General features: G+C 39.3%; 1 protein-coding gene and 1 long non-coding RNA gene across 7 annotated transcripts in view; both read left to right on the forward strand.

Annotated features, from left to right (window-relative positions):
• Window positions 1-15,343, forward strand: part of LOC309610569 (uncharacterized protein) — a 29,089-nt gene extending 13,746 nt beyond the window's left edge. For all 6 annotated transcript variants that reach the window (XR_014234021.1, XR_014234022.1, XM_082353628.1 and 3 more), the window contains one exon: window positions 276-15,343. Coding sequence is in view for 1 of the 6 variants with exons in the window: in XM_082353628.1 (XP_082209754.1) it covers window positions 276-281 (6 nt within the window). In the remaining 5 variants the exon portion in view is untranslated. The remainder of the gene's footprint in view (window positions 1-275) is intronic.
• The window catches only part of LOC309610605, a 716,737-nt gene that overhangs the window by 585,598 nt on the left and 108,368 nt on the right, over window positions 1-22,771 (forward strand). The gene's annotated exons all lie outside the window — the stretch shown is intronic.

Below are 22,771 nucleotides of genomic sequence, written 5' to 3' on the forward strand. Positions count from 1 at the left end.
AAACATTAATCCAATGTAAGCCTTTAAACAGTGTTATCAGCCCCGTTTCTATAGTCATTTTCTTATTTTTAAAGGTCTCTGTAGTATTCCTAATTCATATTATTTGAGGATCTGTAACTTCAAGGATGCCTTTCATTTGTTGGAGTGGAAATGATTTTAATAGTGATCTGAGATCATTTATATAATTGTAATTAAGCTTAAGTAAAGTACTTGAAATATGTATCCCCCATATTTAAGAATAATTCTAATTGGTAGTGGGTCCTTTTCTTTTTCAGATTTAGCCTGATAACCACTGAGAAAGGGAGAGACTGAGCCTACATTCAATTCGGAAAATGATTGGATCAGAGGTTCGATGATACGTTTTCAGCGAGTAGCCAATCAAGAGGATGGTGATAGAAATATCTGTGTCAGTATCAGCAAGGAGCCAGTCCCTTGCTGTTTCACAAAAGCCATAATCCCAGTAACGGCGATTTCTTCTTGTAACAAAGAAGACAGTAAAATCAAAGGGGAAATATTCAAAGTGGAATGAAAGGAATTGGCACTAGAAAAGATGATGTGGTGACTGGAGAAAAATAGGAAAAGATTTTAGAAGTTCTCCATTGTGGGGGGACTCTACAATCACTGGCTTTGTCTCTTGTCCAGTTTCCTTCCCTGTTGTACTAACCCTGTGCTTCCTGGGTGTCTGCTCGAAACCAGCAGAAAGAGGAAAGGTTTCCACACGCTAATAGGTAAATCCAAGCAGCCCGTGTCTGCGTGGAGCAACCAGTGACTCAGTAATGCTCAAAAGCAAGGTCAGAGGCAAAGCAAACCTGCCTTTCCCCAGATGCTTGGTGACTGGGTTCTAATAATCCACCCTGAAAGTTAGTGCCCAAGGGCAAGTATGCGGCAGAGCAGAGCCGGCACAGAAACACCTCAGTTCGTGCAGCGGAAAAGACAGAGGGTCAGAAGTTCTAAATCTTGGACACCACTCTACCAGCAACGAGCTCTGATTTTGGACAAGTTCTTCATCCTCTCCCTTTATGGAATGAAGACGTTGAACAAGACTAAGCTCCTTATCCTATGACGCTCCAAAGAACCTTAATTTAATTACCTTTTCCCCCAAACCCTCACTTCCCTTGCCCATCTTTCCCCCCAGATCTACCTAGCACAGCCCTAACCCTCAATCAACCCAACTCTTCTAATCTTTGTGTCGCCGCCCCCAGGCAGCTGAGAAGCACGGGAGAAAGTGTCGCAACTGAGAAGGTGGGTGCCACCCCCGATCCAGAGCAAGCAGCCTCCCCCTTCATGCGGCAAAGGTCCTCCCTCAGTTTAGAGAGAACAGAGAACCCCTCGGGTCCCTGCCTTCTGCCTGCTCTGCAGACTCACGGCCGCCACAAGTGATCTCCTCTTCCCGTCTCTGTAGAGGAGGGATCTTTCCCTGGACGATGCTCCACTGATTAGCATTTCTATGAGACATAACTTTCTTCCATTTTACTGAGGATTTCTTCAGCATAAAATGCTTACATAATCTATTATTTTTTAAAAACCCTCCCTTGTGTGTCCTGAGGGGCCGTTTCCTTTCTTGAGTTAAGCTCTTCGAAAGGGTGGTCTGTGACAATCATGCCCACTTTATTTCAATTCCCTCCTTCATTCACTTTTACCCGGCTTCTGCCCCGGCCACCCCAAGTGAACACCCCTCTCCAAATTATCACCTGCCTTATTGCTAAAGCCAGAGGACACGTTCTAGTCCTCATGCCTAATAGCACTTGCACTGAAATGTCCTTTCCCTTGGCTTTTAGAATCTCCCTCTCTCTCTGTCTCCACCTTAAATGTTGATCTCCCACCTGGTAGTGTCTCAGGCTCTTCTTCCCTGGTTGGATAAATTTACCAACTTTCTAGATTTCATTTTTCCAAAACCGAACTAGTCATCCTGCTCTCTAAACCCTCTATGTCCTTCTCAACTTGAGGGACCAGCAGTCACTTTACCACCAATATCAGAAACCTTAACCCCATCCTTGAATTCACCATTTCTTTCACCTTCATTATAATTGGGCATTGAATCAGTATCAGTTCCACCTCTGTAATGTCACGCTTGTTATCAGGCAGATCTGATCTTGTCATCACCACCAACCACCTCTGAGACGCCACACTGAAAATTTTCAGAGGTTCCAGAGCACCGACAAGATACAGTGCAGCTCTTCGCCATGGACCGCAAAGCCTTCTGAGAGCCATCACTTACATACTGCACTGATCGCACCTCCAGCCACTCTGTGCTGTTGCACTCTGTATTTTTGTCAGAACAAGTGCCTGTGGTCTCCAGAATATCTCATGCTGGTACTCACCCAGGGACTTTGCACATCCTTCTCCTTCTGCTAAATTCCTCTGCTCCCCATGTCAGCTGACTCGAGTCTACACATGCTTCAGACTCAGCGCCAGTGTCTTCTCCACAAAAAGTCTTTCTTGCTGGGCCAGTCTTTGTTGGTCTAGCCCACTATCTGGAATATAGCAAAACTTTTCAATGTTTTTGAAAGTTCAATGATCTGCTTCAATGATTTTCTCTTTTATTTTACTTTTTAAAATTTTATTTATTATTATTATTATTATTATTTTTGGGGGCTGCGTTGGGTCTTCATTGCTGCACATGGGCTCTTCTCTAGTTGCAGCGAGCAGGGGCTCCTCTTGTTGCGGAGCATGGGCTCTAGGAGCACGGGCTTCAGTAGTTGCGGAGCACGGGCTTAGTTGCTCTGTGGCATGTGGGATCTTCCCGGACCAGGGCTCGAACCCGTGTCCCCTGCATCAGCAGGTGGATTCTTAACCACTGCGCCACCAGGGAAGTCCCGTGATTTTCTCTTTTAAGCAAGTCAATTTACCCTAATTTCATACGCCTGACCTCTAAAGTACCTCAACTTTATTTGTGCTTCACTTACTCTTCTTTGGGTCTTTATCGTATTTTCAGTGTATCACTTTTAATTCTGTCTTACACAGTTCTTACAAAATATTTTCCAAATAAAAATGTTAAAGAGAAGCAGATGAAGGCATGGGATTAATAGAAAACTGTAAAATGAAAACGAGATGGGGTTGGGACCTAGTTTACCATGGAATATCTGGCCCTCCAGCTATTTCCCCCATGTGATATTTCCAGAGCTTCTTCAGATAAAATTCCTTAAATTTTAAATATTGTATAAAGCTTCTAGCTGCCTTGAATGTAGGAGTTTTCAAAGAGGGTGTAAGTACTATCAGTGTGTGTTTAAATGTGAATATGAGTGTTAGTAAAGATACAGGCTAAGCTTCTGTGATGAAGAAACTCAAAAAAAAAAAACCCCTGGCTCCAACAAGGTAGAAATTTATTTCTCATATAATAGCTGTAGCCAGATAGTCCAGGGAGGCTGGGCAGGTCTACACAAGAGACCCAACTTCCTTCTGCCCTCTCGTTCTGCCATGCTCTAGAACCGCTCTGTCCAATATGGCATCCACTACCCATGAGTTCCTATTGAGCTCTTGGAGTGTGGCTGGTTCAAACTAGGACATGCTGCAATACATGTACAAACACATACCAGTTTTCAAAGGCTCCGTATGAAAAAAGAATTCAAATATTTCATTAATAACTTTATATAGACTGCATGTTGAAATAATATTTTGGATGCATTGGGTCAAGTAAGATATGTTATTAAATCTAATTTTATCCATTTTTTCTTTGTTTAGAAAATCTTTAATCACACTTGTGGCTCACATTATATTTTGCTTGAACAGTGCTGTTCTAGAATGTAGTGTATTATCTTCATCTATATGGTAAAAACTGGCTCACAGTACCACATATGTGGTCAGAAAAAAGCAGGAAAGAAAAATAGTAGAAGACAAATCTCTAAGGAGATGATGTGCGATCAGTTCACTCAGATTCCATTGGTGAGGGCGTAGTCACATGGCCCCATCAAGCTGCCCAGAATATAAGGAAACGTAGTGTGTGGGTGGGCAGCCATGTGCTGTACTGGAAAAAAAAGGAGGGAGAATGGATTCCAGGGTAATGTATACTAACTACGTGGTCTCTGTCACGGGTATGTCTCTAGAAAGTGTTACCAGAGTTGACTTTGAGTAGAAGGGCATTGAAGACGTTCCCTGGGTTGAGGGGATGGGGAAAAGAGTAGAAGGACATTCAGAAACCCCATGAAAAATAACCAAAGTAAGATATTTCAACACCTGGTTTGAGGAAGTAAAAGAAGGAAGAAGAGGTAAACAATGGCTCCTGGAGAATAGGGGATTGGCCAAGGGGGAAGATGTCCTTATGTTCAAGGCAGTGCTTAAAAGAAGAAGGTAGGAGGGTGAAGGTAATCAGCTTTCTGCTTCTGTAGGTGGGGCGGAGGAAGGTGGAATATGACTTTGCTCCCACATGTTGTAGAATTGATATGGGAAATCAATAGTCAACTGAGATCCTAAGAGTCTCAAGAACTCAAGACAGAGGATGGTGAAGAGAGAATGTAATGGGCACAAATGTACATGGATGAATCTCCCAGACACAGTGTTGAACAACAGAATCAAGACACAAAAGAATATATACAGTATTGTTCAATTTATATAATGTTCCAAAAGTGGCAAATCTAATCTATGGTTATAGACAGCAAATGCTGATTGCTTGGGGGAGGGTAATGCCTGAGACAGGCTTCTGAGTTGCTGGTAATGCTCTATGTCTTGATCTGGGTGATGTGTATATGGATATGTTGCTTGGTAGTCATTATTCATGGTCAGTGCTTGTCTGTATTAATATTATATTCAATAAAAACTGTATAGAAACAAACAAGCAAACAAGGGGATGGGTGACTATGAGTGATAGAGTGCCTACATTATAGACCAACCATGATTCATTCCTTGGGACTGGGGAGTGGCCGGCATTACCTAAGCACATTGCTGCTCACTTAATACCTGAATGAAATCAAGGTTCTTTTTACAGGGAAGCAGGGGAGAATGGCTGTTAAGTAGGCAGCAAATAGTGACTGATAACATGCAGTTATTTTTCAAATGACTTCACTTCATAGCCATTGACCTGGGTGAATATCCACCATGAATTTTGAAATAAGAAAGATAAGATGCTAAGTAATATTCTCATTCTACTAAAATTATCCTTCCCATATATGGAGAGAGACACACCAGGCTATCAAAACTGGGTCCCTGAGGACAGGTGGGTGGGAAAAATGAGGGGCAGAGCTTGGAAGGGTTTTCTTGGTTTTGCATTGTTTCCCTGACTATAGGAAGCATGTATACTTTTATATTTTTTTGAAGCAGAATTTACTAGGAAGATTAAAATTAAAAAGGTCAATCATCTGGTCAATTAGAAACTAAGGTACTAGTGTAACAGAAAAGAACAAACCTGAATCCATATTAGATCTGTTTCCTTTAGCTTTAACTTTGTGCTCTTTTGCCTGTGCTTAGTCACCCTGGCTCTGCACGTTTTGTAAAAGAATGTTGCCTATTGCCTGAAATAAACGTGGTAGCCCATTCTCTAGGCTCTCTGATGATAAACATGTAACACTCTTCCATTCATACAGAGATAAAAAGTTGCAGAACAGAGAATACAATTTTCTTGTTGGAGGTTTATAGGCACCTTGTGACCAGACCTATACGGACAGCTGTACGAACGAAGGGGAAGCTAGTTCCTGGGACACTAGTCCATCATCTTCTCGGTCTGCTGGCTTTCCAAATAAAGTCACTATTCCTTGTCCCAACACCTTGTCTCTCCATTTAATGGCCTGTCGTGTGGTGACCAATACAAGCTTGGACTCAGTAATACTAGGAATGGGTGAATTTCATAAAGCAGAGTAAGGATAAGACTAGACTAGACTCGAAGGCCGGGTAGCAACACTTTATCTTTTGCTCTTATTACGTCATTAAAAGAAGCACTGTTTTAACTGATTGCCCCCTTAAATAAGCCCCAGAACCCGATGGTACGGTGCTTTCTAAGTGCTTTTGTTCCTTAGAACGAGTTCTTGAGTAACGTTTGAAAACTATTAACATAGAACAGAATTCTCAGCAGGATTCAATTTCTTTCTGTGTCTTAAAATTGTGGAGAAGCGGGTAAGTGGGAAAAAGTCAGTTTTGTCTGGCAACACCCACCTGTCAGAGGCATTTGTTTCCTGGGAGGAGAAAAGGTACCACCATTCTGAACAAAATCAGTTTTTCAGAAATCTGATTCACAGATCTGAGGATTCAGGGCATTCACACAAAGCTTTTTCATTAGCTATTTTGGCATCATTACCACTTCATCTAATAAATGCTAATTAATACTGACACTACAGTGTCAAATTCACCTTCAGGACTTTTCCTCATTTGTGGAGGTTGCCTTAACTTTTTCTCAGGTGTGAAGCAAACAGCAGTAAAAACTTTAAATTCTTCTGTCATTTGTTTAGTACTGAAATTACTCATTTTTGCCTACCTTCTTGACTCAATTTCATATTCAGCTATGCATAAAACAGCTATGCAAATACAATTAAAAATTCATTGTCAAACTGGTATGCATAGATTTTTTTTTTTTAAAAAGAAACACTTCTAGAAATATTGGCTTTGGAGTCTTCAAATTAGAGTCAAGTCCGTTTAAACAATGTGACAATGAAGAAAAGTATACATATATCATTTTGCACATACTGTGTGACTGTATCTGTAGAATTACCAGAAGTGAACGTTTTTACCTTTTTTTTTTTTTTTTTTGGTTTTATAGGATTTTTTTCTTGATTGTCAAAGTACATACTTACTATTAAAATCTCTCTCTATATATATGTCCGGTGAAAAGGAGCAGAAAATAGTCCATCACACAGATGGAACCACTGTTAATATTTTAGTCTATTATTTCCAATCATGTATCTTTTCTTCTATAGGCTTTGGAGTCAAATACTCCAGACTTCTGCTCTACTGATGATTAGCTGTGTGACCTTAAGCAAACTATTCATTATCTCTGAGCCTTAGTTTCCTTATCTGTAAAATAGGGAGTATCTATCAATACTTATAATTGTTACGTGAGTGGACTGGAATATGGTATGGTAAAGTCACTGTCTCTTTTAAAAACTCAGGTTTACTAAGGATAATTTACATAGTATAAAATTTACATTTTGTAGTGTTAAGTTTTTTAAGTTTTGACAAACATATACAGTCATGGAATCACTACCATGATGAAAATATAGGGAGTTTCTGGCACGAGCAATAACTAGTCTAATTTCTGTCTCTATAGATTTGTCTATTCTTGACTTTCCATATAAATAGAATCATACAATATATGGTCTTTCATGACTGATTTCTTTCACTTTGCATAATATTTTAAAGGTTCACCCATGTAGTAACATGTACCAATAATTCATTCCTGTTTATTGCCAAATAATAAACTTCACTGTATAGATATAGCATATTTATTTATCCATTAGCTGATGGACATTTGGATTGTTTCCACCTTTTGGCTATTATGAATTGTGCTGCCATGAGCATTTGCGTAGAAGTTTTTTTGTGTGTATGGGGAACATATGATTTCAATGCTTTTGAGTGTATAGCTAGGGGTGAAATTGCTGGGTCATTTGATAATTCTATATTTAGCATTTTAAGGAACTGCCAAACTGTCTTTTAAGGCTGCTGAACCATTTACGTTCCTACAAGCAATGTGCGAGGGTTTCTCCCACAACGTAGTCCATATTTCCTTTGTCCTCAACAAGCACCTCGGTTGGTTGTGGCTTTTTGCCTGGTTGGGTAAAACAAACATTTTTTCCTGAAGGGTCTGGGCCGTTAGTATTCCTGCGTGTATTGGGTTGCTGTAGTTTTCCATTGACTTTAATTCCAGGGCACAGTAGTAATAAGGGCTCATCAATACTCTAGGCGTACTCTTTCTTACTCCCTTGTGGAATAGCAATCCACTTCTCCCTTGGGACGTAGGATCCATTGCCCCAGACAGCACAGTATCTCTTTACTCTGTCTATTGATTTAGAGGCAAGACTGGCTGGGTGGCAATCTTATCTTCCAGTTCAATGGAATCATTGTTGCATCTTTTGGTGGAAGCATTTCTCCCTTTAGAGTAAGACCTATAGGCCAGCAGAGCATGAAGTCATGGGAACAGGAAGCAAAAGTGTTGCCACTATATCATTAGGGGTAATAGTAAGTGGTTCTACTCCCATTTCCACCCCTTGATGCCTGGACCTGTGAATCCTGGCTAGGACAGAAAGAACATCATCTATTGAATGCTGACTCAGGACAAGGTCAGCCTCCTGGAGAACCCTGCCCCAACCCTGCAAGGTATTGCCACCTAGCTGACATGATAGCTGAGTCTTCAAAAGGCCATCTCGCTGTCCTATGGAGACAGCTGCTTCAGGATGGTGAGAAACATCTTAAGACCAATGAATTCCCTGAGCATGGGCACACTGCTGCACTTCATTTGCGCTGGAGTTCCTTGATCAGAGGCAATGACAGTGGGTAAGGCACTGTGGAAGCCCATAGAAGGTAGTTTTGGCAGAAGCACTGCGTGCAGGGAAAGCAAATCTGTATACCAAGTAAGCGTCTATTCCAGTAAGAACAAAACACTGCGCTTTCCATGATGGAAGTGGACCAATGTAATCAACCTGCCACCAGGCTGATCACCCCTGGGAATGGTGCCATCTGGGGGCTCAGACTTGGTTTCTGCTGCTGGCAGACTCGGCACTCATCATTGGCTGTAGCCAAGTTGGCCTTGGTGAGTATAAGTCCATTTTGCTGGCTGCTTATATAACTCCCATCCCTGCCACCAGGGCCACTTTGTTGATGAGCCAATTGGTGGATGGCAGAAATGGCTGGGGGAAGAAACTGACTGGTATCCACAGAAGGGGTCATCCTGTCTGCTTGATTATTAAAATCCTCCTCTGCAGAGGTCACCCTTTGATAAATAGTCACATAGGACATAAATATCTTCATGTTTTTCATTCATTCAGAGAGGTCTCCTCACATTCCTTTAAACCTCCTTGCCACCAATTTTCCAATCATGTTCCTTACAAGTCCCTGACCATCCAGTCAAACCACTGGCCACAGCCCATGAATACATACAATTCAGCTCAGAACGTACAATTGCACATCTAGCCGTTTCTCCTTCCAAGAAAAATGAACAACCAGGTGTACTGCTCAAAGTTCTGTCCACCAGGCAGATTTCCCTTCAAAATTGTCCCTTAGGGATGTCCTGGAAAGGGCTTTCAGAATGCAGCTGTCCACTTCTGGGTGGTTTCTGGATATTGTGCAGAACCATCTATAAACCTGATCCAAGTTCTCTCTCTCTCTCTGTCAACTGATTGTAGGGAAATCCTCACTCCTTATAGGCACAGGCTGGGAGAGCAGGAGTGGAGACCATGGGCATTTGGGCCACTGCTTCATGTAACTTACTTGTGCCTGCAGGGCCTACTTGAGCCGAATCTTGTATATTCCACCTCTACTTGATGGTGGGGTGCTTCTGTGAACCCCCGACTTTATGGCTTGGTGGGTCAGACAACACCCACAGTACATGATGGGTAGCACAGGGTCACACAATAACTTGATGGCCCATGGTTAATTGTTCAGCCTTTACGAAGGCCCAGTAGCAAACCGAAAGCTATTTCTCAAAAGGAGAGTAGTTGTCTGCAGAGGATGCCAGGGCTTTGCTCCAAAATCCTAAGGGTTTGGGAACTTCCTTGGTGGTCCAGGGGTTAAGACTTCACCTTCCAGGGCTTCCCTCGTGGTACAGTGGTTAAGAATCCGCCTGCCAACGCAGGACACACGGGTTCGAGCCCTCGTCCGGGAAGATCCCACATGCCGCGGAGCAACTAAGCCCATGTGCCACAACTACTGAGCCTGCGCGCCTAGAGCCCGTGCTCCGCAACAAAGAGAAGCCACCTCAGTGAGAAGCCCACGCACCACAACAAAGAGTAGCCCCTGCTCGCCACAACTAGAGAAAGCCCGTGTGCAGCAACGAAGACCCAGTGCAGCCAAAAATTAAAAAAATAAAATAAATAAAATTTAAAAAAATTAGCCCTTCTGATGTATATGTGTGTAATGTACAGTGTATTGTTGTTGTAATTTGCATTTTCCTCTTTACTGATGGTGTTCAACACTTTCATGTGTCTTTTGGCCATTTGGGTAGCCTCTCTTATGGAGTGCCTATTCAAGTGCCCATCTCCGTTTTTCTTCTGGGCTGTTTTTCCTTTTTTTTGGTAGAAGTTTAAAAAATATATATTCTAAATTAAAGTCCATTGCTACACATATGCTCCTACTTTCTGCTTTGTTTTTAAACTCACAGTGGTGAATTTGGTGAATAAAATTTCTTATTTTAAATGCAGTTCCACTTATTCAACTTTTCCTTTATAAGTATTATGGTCCCTGTTGATGAAGCCTTTCTTTATGTCATGCTATAAATTTGTATTATATTTTCCTTTCACATTTATATCTAAAATTCACCTAGAATTGATTTATGTGTATATTGTGATGTAGGGGTCAGGATTTATTTTGTATGTTTGGATGTTCAGTTGTCCCAAAACCTTTTATTGAACAGGTCATTTTCCCACCCTGCTCAGCTGTGTGACCTTTTCATAAATCAATCATCCATGTAAGTGTAGCACTGATTGTAGATTCCTTTCCTGATTGTAGATTCTGTCCTCTGGTGTATTTGGCTATCCTTGCAGAAAAACAACACTCCCTTAATTACTGTAGCTTTATAATAAATCTTTTTCTCCCCTAGAGTAAGTCCTCCTGTTTTTTCCCTTCAACATTTTTTTCAGTATTCTTGGCCCTTTGCATTTTCAAATAAAATTAGAACTGTCTTGTAAGTTTTTATACAAAAGAAACCTGTTAGCATTTTTTAATGGGGTTTTATTAAATCCATAACTATTTGGGGAGAACTGACTTCCTTAACTTTAACCCATTAATATGAGTTCCAAGTCTTAAATCAATTAATCCAAGTCTTTAACTCATTAATATGTTATGTCCCTTCCATGTATTTAGGTCTCAATAACGTTTTTTAGTTTTTGGTGCAATGGTTTTTACACAGTTTTCATTTGATTTATTCTTTAAAATATCATATATTTGATGTTATTTTGAATTAAATCATTTAAAATTATATTTTCTAATTGTTTACTGCAGGTATGAAGGAATACATTTGGGTACCTGATGATATTGCTAAATTCTAATAGTTTTTGTCTTATTTTGGATTTGACATGCATAATTATGTCCTCTGCAAAGAACACTTATTTTTTTATTCCAATCATTATGCCTCTTCTTTATTTCATTTATTTGTTTGCTTGCTTGTTTATTGCCTTACTGTGCTGGCTAGGACACATTACAGTGTTAAGTTTAAAGTGGTAAGAGTGGTAAGATTGAGAACCTTGTCTGGTTCCCAACTCAGAGGGAAAGCTTTTGCTTTACCATGAAGTACAATGCTTACTATAGGGTTTTTGGTACTCTTTATTTAGATTAAGGAAGTTCCTGTCTATTAATAGTTTGCAAAAAGTATTGACCTTGGATGGTGAGTTTTATCGAATGCATTACTGTCTATCTTTTTTATGACCATATATGATTTTTTCTTTATTAAAATAAAGAAACGAATTGTAGTCATTACTTCTCGAATGTTAAAACAACCTGTGTTCTTAGAATAAACCCAACTTGTTAGTGATGAATTATTTTTATATGACTTGGACTTGATTTACTTATTTTTTCGTTTAGAATTTTACATCTATATTTATAAGAGGCATTGTCTGTACGCATTCTTTGATTTTATTTAAACTTCCCCATAATGACAACAACTTCTTCCCAACAAGATGTTCCTGGTACAAATGAAAATGTTCTCATTGGCTATGAACTGAATTGTGTCCCCCTCAAAATTCATGTAAGAACACTAACCCCCAGTGTGACTGTATTTGGAGACAGGGTCTTTAGGAGGTAGTTAAAGTTAAGTGAAGTCCTAAGAGTGGGGCCCTAATCCAATAGGACTGGCAGCCTTATAACAAGAGGAAGGTCTCCCTCTATCCCCTGATGCATGCACTGGGGAAAGGCCATGTGAGGACATAGTGAAAGGCAGCCATCTACAAACCAGAAGGAGAGCACTCACCAGAAACCAAGTTTTCCTGTACCTTGATAATGGGCCTCTAGCCTTCAGAGCTGTGAGAAAGTAACTATTTGTTGCTTAAACCACCCAGTCCGTGGTCTTTTGTTATGGCAACCTGAGCAGACTAAGACATCACCTATATCCAAGAAAGAAAGGTATAAAATCCCACCAGTTACATATCTATCCACCTCTGGGAGTTTTTTGGTTTGCTTGTTTTTTTTTTTTTTTTTTTTTGGCCACGCAGCACGTCATGCAGGATCTTAGTTCCCCAAACAGGATTGAACCTGTGCCCCTGTGGTGGAAGCTCCGAGTCTTAACCATCAGACCACAAGGGAAGTCCCTCTGTGTGTTATTAACTAACTGCTTTCCTAGCTCATTTACAAGCCCACCTGAGTATGCTATAATGCAAAGACTAAACTGCAAAGTCAACAACCATGAAATTTCTTTATACCAAGTAATATAGAAAAGGAGGAGGATGGCAAAAATATTCAAAATATGCAAAGTCATAAAAACAAGCAAGAAAAATATGCCTCACTGCTATAGTCTTCATTTCTATTACTGACTGCAAGGCTGTAGTTGATAATAATAATTTCATTTTATTCTACTAACAATTCCATGGTTCCTGGGCCCTCAACCAGTACCTAAGCTAGCTGGGAATTTTTACTTGGTGAAGTAATCTGAAGTTTCATTTCTGAAGGGCTTGAGTTCTTAATGGTTCTGTCTTTGCTGGGTTGCAGTGGTTTTCTGTTAACTTTTATAAATGGACAGGGAAGTAGTAAGAAGTGCCCCCAGGGAAAGTCTTCTCATGTCCAGATTTTATTCGCTGATGCCATTTCATAGTAGAAATTGACATTGCACTGACTTGGTTATCAGAATCAATTTCCCCAACTAGTCTCTGTTAGTTCAGGGACATAGGACCTGAAATGGCCAGATGGCAGACTCTACTTCCAATCCAACACATCCTTTTATTGTGTCTCCTGGTGGAAGCATTCCTCCCTTAGGAAGTAAGACCTTGAAACCAGCAGAAGCCAGGTGTGTAGGAATTAGAAGCAAAAATTCTGGGAGTGGGTTTTAGGTTTAATAGTGAGAGAAGCCACTCCCACATCCACCTCTTCATTTCCAGACCAATATATGCCAGCAGTTAGAGAAATGGCATCATATACTGGGTGCTGCCTCAAAGCATATGATAATGTCCAACATAAAATATGGAGGGGGGGGTGGAGTAAAAGGATAGAGTTTTTGTATGTGATCAAAGTTAAGTTGTAATCAGCATAAAATAGACTGTAAAATCTATAGAATGCTTTATGTAAGCCTCATGGTAATGACAAAGAAGAAAACCTACAGGGACTTCCCTGGTGACACGGTGGCTAAGATTCCATACTCCCAATGCAGGGGGCCTGGGTTCCCTCCCTGGTGGGGAAACTAGATCCCACATGCATGCCGCAACTAAGGAGCCCACGAGTTGCAACTAAGGAGCATGCCTGCTACAACTAAGACTCAGCGCAACCAAATAAATAAATTAATAAATTAATTAATTAATTAAATATTTTTAAAAAGGAGAAAACCTACAGTAGATAAACAAAAGACAAAGAGAAGAGAATCAAAGTATACCACTATGGAAAATCATCAATTCACAAAGGAAAATAGCAAGAGAGGAAGAAAGGAAAAAGACAACTACAAAACATCCAGAAAACAATTACTAAAATGGGATTAGTAAGTCCTTACATATTAATAATTACTCTAAAGGCAAATATATTAAACTCTCCAATCAAAAGGCATAGAGTGGCTAAGTGGATTTTAAAAAAAGACTCAACTATATGTTGCCTACAACAGATTCACTTCAGCTTTAAAGATATACATAGGCTAAAATTGAGGGTTTGGAAAAAGATATTCCATGCAAAGGGAAAATAAAGAGATTAGTGGTAGCTATAGTTATATCAGGTAAATAGACTTTAACTTAAAAACTGTAACAAAAGACAAAGAAGGTCATTATACAATAATAAAGGGGTCAATTCATCAAGAGGATATAATAATTGCAAATATATGTGAATCCAACATTGGAGCATCTAAATATATAAAACAAATACTAAAAGATCTGAAGGAAGAAATAGAAAACAATGCAATAGTAGGGGACTTGAATACCTTACTTTCAACAACGGATGGATCACTTAGACAGAAAATCAACATGGAAATGCTGGATCTGAATTATACTTTATAGCAAATGAACCTAACATACATACACAGAACATTCCACCAACAGCAGCAAAACACATTCTTCTCAAGTGCACACAGAACATTCTCAAGGATAGATCACAAAACAAGTCTTAAGAAATTTTTAAAAATTGAGATTATACCAAGTATTTTTTCTTACCATAATGGTATGAAACTAGAAATCAGTAACAGGAGGAAAACTGGAAAATTCACAAATGTGGGGAAATTAAACAACACACTTCTGATCAATCAATGGATCAAAGAAGCAATCAAAAAAGAAATTTAAAAAATCTCAAAACAAATGAAAATGGAAACACAACACACCAAAACTTATGGGATTCAGCAAAAGCAGTTCTAGGAGGGATGTCTATTGTGGTAAATGCCTACATTAAGGGAAAAAAGATCTCAAGTGAACAACCTAACTTTACACCTCAAGGAAGTAGGAAAAGAAGAATTAACTAAGTTTGTTAAAGTTAGCAGAAGGAAGCATATAACAAAATCAGAGCAGAAATAATGATATAGAGACCAGAAAGATAATAGATCAGTGAAACGAAGAGCTGGTTGTTTAAAAAGATAAACAAAATTGACAAAGCTTTAAGCTAGACTAAGACAAAAGAGAGGACTTAAATAAATAACATCAGAAATGAAAGAGGAGACATTACATACATACCACAGAAATACAAAGGATTGTAAGAGACTACTATGAACACCAACAAATTGGAGAGCCTTGAAGGAATGGATAAATTCCTAGAAACATACAACCTACTAAGACTGAGTCATAAAGAAATAGAAAACCTGAACAGACTAATAATGAGTAAGGAGATTGAATCCATAATCAAAAACTTCCCAAAAAAGAAAATCTAGGACCAGATGGTTTCACTGGTAAATTCTACCAAATATTTAAAGAATTAATACCAATCCTCCTAAAACTCTTCCAAAAAATAGAAGAGGAGGGGACACTCCCAAACTCATTTTGCAAGGCCAGCGTTACCCTGATACCAAAGCCAAAGACACTGTAAGAAAATAAAACTACAGGCCAATAACCTAATGAATATAGATGCAACAATTTTCAACAAAATATTAACAAATAGAATCCAATGAACATTAAAAGGATCATACACAATGATCAAGTGAGATTTATCCCTGGGATGCAAGGATGATTCCACATACACAAATCATTCAATGTGATACACCACATTAATAGAATGAAAGATAAAAACATATGATCACCTCAACAGATACAGAAAAAACATTTAACAAAATTCAACATTCCTTCATAAAAAAGTTCTTAACTAATTGGGTATAGAAGGAACATACCTCAACATAATAAAGGCCACATATGATAAGCCCACAGTGAACATCATACTCACTGGTGAAAGGTTAAAAAAATTTCCTCTGAGATCAGGAACAAGACAACTATGCTCACTCTTACTACTCCTATTCAACATAGTACTAAAAGTCCTAACCCAAACAATTAGGTAAGAAAAGGAAATAAAAGGCATCCAAACTGGAAAGGAAGAAGTAAAATTGTCCCTGTTTGCAGATGCTATAATCTTATATGTAGAAAATCCTAAAAACTCCACCAAAAACTAGAAGAACTAATAAACCAATTCAGTAAATTTGCAGGATACAAAATCAACATACAAATATCAGTTGTGTTTCTATATACTAACAACAAATTAGGTGAAAAGGAAATAAAGAAAACAATCTCATTTACAATGTCATCAAAAGCAATAAAAATACTTAGGGATAAATTTAACGAAGTAGGTGAATAATCTGTACGCTGAAAACTGTAAGACTTTGATGAAAGAAATAAAAGAAGACACAAATAAATGGAAAGATATTTCATGTTCATGGATCAGAAGAATGAATGTTGTTTAAATGTCCATACTACACAAAGCCAAGTATAGATTCAAGGCAATTCCTGTTAAAATTTCAAGAATACTTTTCACAGAAATAGAAAAAAAAAATCCTAAAATTTGTATGGAACCACAAAAGACCCCGAATAGCCAAAGCAGTCTTGAGCAAGAACAGTGGTGGTGACCTTACACTGTCTGACTTCAAACTATATTACAAAGCTGTAATAATCAAAACGGTATGGTACTAGCATTAAACAGACACGTAGACTAACAGAACAGAATCAAAAGCCCAGAAATAAACCCTTGCATATGTGGTCAACTAATATTTGACAAGAGAGCCAAGAATAATCAATGGGGAAAGGACAGTCTCTTTAATAAATGGTGCTCGGAAAATTAGATAATCACATGAAAAACAAAGAAACTGGATCTCTATTTTATACCACTCATGTAAATTAACTTAAAATGGATAAAAAACTTAAACATTAGACATGATGTTGTAAAACTCCTGGAAGAAAACATACAGAAAAAACTCTGACATGGATCTTGGCAATGATTTATTGGATATGACACCAAAAGCAAAGTGACAAAAGCAGCAATTAGTAAGGGGGACTGCATCAAACTAAAAACTTCTACACCACAAAAGAAACAATCAAGAAAATGAAAAAGCAAACTATGGAATGGAAAATATCTGCAAACCGTCTATCTGGTAAGGGGTTAGTATCCCAAATATATAAGGAACTCATACAATTCAATAGCAAAAATCCAAACAATCTGATTAAAAAAATGGGCAGAGGAACTGAGTAGACATTTTTCCAGAGAAGACATCCAAATGGCCAGAAGGCACATGGAAAGATGCTCAACATCACTAATCACTGGGAAATGCCAATCAAACCCACAATGAGATATCACCTCATGCCTGTTAGAATGTATATTTTATATATATATAAAAAGACAAGATGTAACAAGTGGTGGTGAGGATGTGGAGAAAAGGACGCCCTTGTGCACTCTTGGTGGGAATGTAAATTGGTGCAGTCACTATGGAAAACAGTACGGAGGTTTCTCAAAAAAATTAAAAATAGAACTATCATAAGATACAGCAATCTTGCTTCTGGATATACATCCGAAGGAAACAAAAATAGGATGTCAAAGAGATAACTGCTCTCCCATGTTCATTGCAGCACTATTCACAGTAGCCAAGAATGGAAACAACCCAAGTGTCCATCGACAGATGAATGGATAAAGAAAACATGGCATGTATATATACAATGGAATATTATTCAGACAAAAAAGAAGGAAACCCTGCTATTTGTGACAACATGGATGAACCTTGAGAGCATTATGTTAAATGAATTAAGTCAGACAGAGAAAGACAAATATCGTACAATTTCATTTATATGTGGAATCTAAAGAGTTGAACTCACAAAAACAGAGAGTAGAGTGGTGGTTACCAGGGACTGGAGGTGGAAGAAATGGGGAGGTGTTGGTCAAAGTGTACAAACTTCCAGTTATAAGATGAGTGAATTCTGGGGATGTAATATACAGCATGGTGCCCGTAGTTAACAATACTGTATTGTATTAAGAGAGTAGATCTTAAATGTTCTCAACACACACCAAAAAATGGTAACTATGTGAGGTGATAGAGGTATTAACTAACCTTGTTGTGGTCATCATTTCACAATATGTATATATGTGTATCAAATCATCACACTGTACACTTTAAACTTACATATATGTCAATTATATCTCAACCAAATGTAAAATGGCTAGCTAGTGGGAAGCAGCAGCAGAGCACAGGGAGATCAGCTCGGTGTTTTGTGACCACCTAGAGGGGTGGATAGGGAGGGTGGGAGGGAGGCTCAAGAGGGAGAGGATATGGGGACATATATATGCATATGGCTGATTCACTTTGGTGTACAAGAGAAACTAACACAGTATTGTGAAGCAATTATACTCCAGTAAAGATCTATTAAAAAAAATAAAGCTGGAAACAAATAAACAGAAGAAAAGAAGAAAGAGGCCTAGGATAAACCCTAGGGAGAGAAAAGGAAGCTTACAAAGAATTAGAAAAAGCAGCCAGAGAAACAGGGGAGAAACAAGAAGAGTAGGCGTTGTGGTAGCTAAGGAAACAAAATATCTCAAAGAGGGAGATTGCAGTGGTGTCAAATGGTGCAGAAAATGAGGAATGATTGGGGAGGTCTTTGATGACCTTGGCAAAAGCAGTTTGGGGGAATGGTGAGGGTGGAGACCAAAAGGGGAGCGGTGGGTGGGCTGAAGTCGGAGAGGAGGCGAGGTGATGGAGCAGCTGTGGTCAGAGTGGGGCGTGTGAAAGCCAAGTCAGTTTCCTGAGTTGCCTTTGCAGTTCTTTCTCTGCCCACTGGCTCCCACCCCCGCCTCACGCCCACACGCGTGCGTTCCTCTACAAATACTGCTGGTGGCAGGAGCCCCGTACATCCTGAAATTGGGTGACAGACTTCCTAGATGTCTTTCATCCTTCATCCCTCAGTTCCACCCCCGCAACCGCAGGCACAAATGGGTTGTTATCCGTAGCTTCCCCAAAGCTAGTTTTGTTTGTTTCCAATTTCACACGCCACACTGCCATCAACTTTTAAAATGCAGATATGATCATCTTTTCCCTCTGCTTAAATTAAGGACACTCCAGCACGTGTAAGTTATGTGCGAATTGCTCAGCATAACCTCCTAGGCTTTCCAAATTCTGATTCCTGCCCCTCCCTCTCCTCTTGGCCAATGAAGCTTACGCTCTCGCAACTACAGCTCCTCAGACTTTTTCAGACTAGCCCTGCTCTTGCGTCTTTTCCTTTTTCCAGGTGTTTGGAAGAGTTTCTACTCATCTTTCAAGATCAGCTTCAAGCACTTCTTCCATGGTAATCCCCTCCCTGTCCACCCCATGATCACTCCTGTCCTTCATCCTTTATTTCTGTTATTGTTCGCTACCCTTTATCCCATCCATCCTTTATTGTGTTGTATGTTTACCTTCCCCAGCAGACTGTCACTTCCTGGATCACAAAAACTATGGTATTCATCTTTGTATTTCTAGGATTTATGACAGTGCCTGGCATGGTGAGTGAATCTTAAATTGCTGTATCAACGACAACTAGGGGAGCAGTACTGATATTTCTGATATCTCTGTTCCTGCTTTACCAATATCAGAGGTCCGTCTGCAGAGCAGTGAAGGATGCGTGCCTCATAATCACATTAAGTCCCCAGGTGTCCCTGGCCTCCAACGAGCAAGCATCCTCTCCTCAGCAGACCCGGGTCTTTTGTTCAAGTCCACCTGAGATATCAAAGACCTTTCTTCCCATTGTCAGGACCCTGGAGCTCTTTTCTTGGCTTTTCAGTCCAATCAGCTCCCTGAGGATTCTGCTCCAGAGACCCAGAGGGAGCCCCATGGCTGGGTGCGAATGGGATGCCAGACGGCTACTCCTCCTTGTTCCCTGACTGTGGTCTCAGGGCTAAAGGAGATATTGGCTTCTGGGAAATATCAAAAGCTGGAAATAACAAAAGCTGCTGTAGCACCAATGAGGCCAGTCTAGGTAAAACTGAAAAACAAGAATTATTCCAAATGTACCTATCTTTTACTCTTTGTTCCATCTGATTATACTTTTTCTGCTTTTATCCTGTTCATATCTGCTTTAGACCAGTTGACAGTGGGTACAAACAATTTTCTTCTTGGTCACTTCTTCAAGTAGATCACCTTTTCACTTAGTCTGGGTTGCTTTAAAAGTTCCCCCATTACTCGCTATTATAGTTGAATTCTTGAATTCTGATAGCATAAAAAGAAAATGACTCCACGCTAGTATCCTGCTTGTGATCAGTTAGGCACGACTGAATTCTCATCCACTAAATTGATACCAATAGGAGTCACGGAAGATCGTTCTTAATAGGCCGGCTTGTAGTAATTGTTCCTGCTATAAAGTGATTTCCACTTCATTTATATAGTACTTCATTTTTTAATGTGTTCTAAGGAATAATCCGACAGGGTCTAATTCAACAATTTCTATAGATCAGTTATTTCAAAGGTAATAACTTGCCTTATAAAGTGACTGTAATTATTGTCACCTCCATGTGGGTTTCCCAGAATGGCACTTTTTGAACGAACCAGGAACATCATTATGTACTTGGGTCACGTACTCCATATTTTTGTGTCTTTCCTCCTTGGGCAGATAAGACTGTAAAGGTGGTAGGAAAACACAGGCAACCAGTAACGAGGGCCTGGAGCCATCATGTAAGGCCAGACTCTTTCTCCCCTAATAGCCCAAATGGGGTACACTTCACTGCCCCACTGTGTCTAGCACTTGGGGTTCTCCCTCTCTCTGTGTGTGAGGATTATAGACTAGGGTAGGGTCAAACTCCGATGATGTAATGAGGGTGGCAATCTGCTTGTTTACCGGGCCAATTTCACCTGTGTGGTGTGGTGCAGGGCTCAGGGTGAATTGCTATTTACCTGTCTACAGGTCTATCTTGTTATTCTCTTGTTTCCTACATCCCAGGCTGATTTTGGCAAAGTTATGTTTCAAAGTAAAAGTTGTCATTTACTGAATTACTCAGTAGCTCCCAAGTGACTTTAATGAAAGAATTAGTTAGTTAGTCATACTCCTTCCTGAGTGGTAACAATGAATCTTGACATAAAAGATGTGACTTCCTAAAGCCAGTGCTGCTCAGGACTGCCCCTAAGAGTCCCTTCACCAGGGCCACAGGACCCAGGAGGCCTTCAGGACTGTGACACCCAGCAAAGACACTGGCCATCTGCAGAGGTGGCCAAATTGTCTCTCGGAAAGGTATTGCTCTAGGGCCTTGGAGCTTTCAAGTTTACTTTCGAGAATTCTCATTTCAGACAAACTCAGACCTATTGACTTGTGAGATTTGAGGAAAACAAAGATAATGTATCGGAGATTTGCAGAGGTACCTAAAGCAAGTTCAGCAAGTGTCTTATTACTTTAGAAAAAGAAATGCCATGTTCTTGGGAAATCTGATTTGTTCAATAACAAATCATCCCAGAAAAATGACAACTCATGCTTAAAATGTCACAAGACTTGTTGTACAATATTCCGGTGTTGAATCATTTATTCAGTAATATTGACTGTCACCTAGAGGTTATAGCCCAAAGGAAAATATCAAATTGTGTGAGATTTTTATCTGTAGTGCATATGTCAAGCTCAAAAGGAAATCATATTAAAGCAAAACCAAAAGTCTTTGAATGTCTTTCTGGACACTTGGAAATGGCAAACTGCTTCTTATATTCAGATTATCATTCCCAGGTGATGTCCTTTAGGTTGATTTCCAGGTTAATGTCAGAGATGATACCACAATCCCTCCATTCAAAGACTTGCCTAGTCTTGGATTGGAAGAAGAATTTATAGTTTCCAATGCCAGGTGTGAATGAAAAATGTTATGTTAAAGTCTCCAGTCAAGTGGAAACTACAATTAAGTTTGACCCTTGCCGCCCAATAAAGGAATAAGAACTCTATTGATAGATAAAGGATCTGGCACAGGGAGTGAAAATAATTTAGTGAAGCCCAAACCCATATCAGAAATACTGTTAAATAGTCATTTGTATGTAGCCCAAGGATGAGATTAGAAAGGCCCAGAGGTGCATTTTTATACCTCTGTCCTCATTTCTTCCAATGGCATAAAAGTCAAACATGAAATGAAGTGATAAGAGTTAACATTAACATTAATGTAATTAACATTAAATGTTAACATTTTCATGTTAAGAGTTTTTTCAACCATACACTCTCTTTAGGACATAGCAGGGCAGGAGGCATGGAGGTGGGAGTGGGGTGGAAGGGTGAACTAACCTATTGAATAGAATTCCTAAAAAAATTACAGGCAAATTGGCTTCATCTCTACACACTGACAACTAACAATCCAAAAATAAAAGTAAGAAAACAGTTCTATTTACAATAGCATTAAAAAAATACTTAAGGAATGAACTTAACCAAGAAGGCAGAAGACTTGTACACTGAAAAATATAAAACATTGCCAAAAGAAATTAAAGAAGACACAAATAAATGGAAAGACATCCTGCATTCATGGATTGGAAAACTTAATATTTTTAAGATGTTAATACTACCCAAAGTGATCTACAGATTCAATGCAATCCCTATCAAAATCTCCCAATGATGTTTTTTTGCAGAAATAGAAAAATTCATCCTAAAATTTATATGAAACCTCAGGGGACTCTGAATAGGCCAGACAATCTTGAACAAAGTTGGAATTCTCATACTTTCTAATTTCAAAACTTACTACAAAGCTACCATAATCAAAACAGTGTGGTCCTGGCATAAAGACAGACATACAGACCATTGAAATAGATTAGAGGGCCCTGAACTAAATCCCCACATATATGGTCAAATGATTTTCAACACAGGTGTCAAGAACATTCAATGGGGAAAAGAATTTTTTCAACAAATGTTGACAAAACTGGATATCCATATGTAAAGGAACAAAGTTGGACTCTTACCTTATATCACATGCAAACATTAACTCAAAATGGATTAAAGACCTAAAAGTAAGAGCTGAAACTATAACACTCTTAGAATAAGACATAGGGGAAAGACACATGTCATTGGATTTGGCAATTAATTCTTGGATATGACATCAAAAGCACTGGCAGCAAAAGGAAAACTAGATAAATGGGACTTCATCA

Source organism: Balaenoptera borealis (assembly GCF_965194805.1).
Source record: "Balaenoptera borealis genome assembly, chromosome: 14".
Lineage (NCBI taxonomy): Eukaryota > Metazoa > Chordata > Mammalia > Artiodactyla > Balaenopteridae > Balaenoptera > Balaenoptera borealis.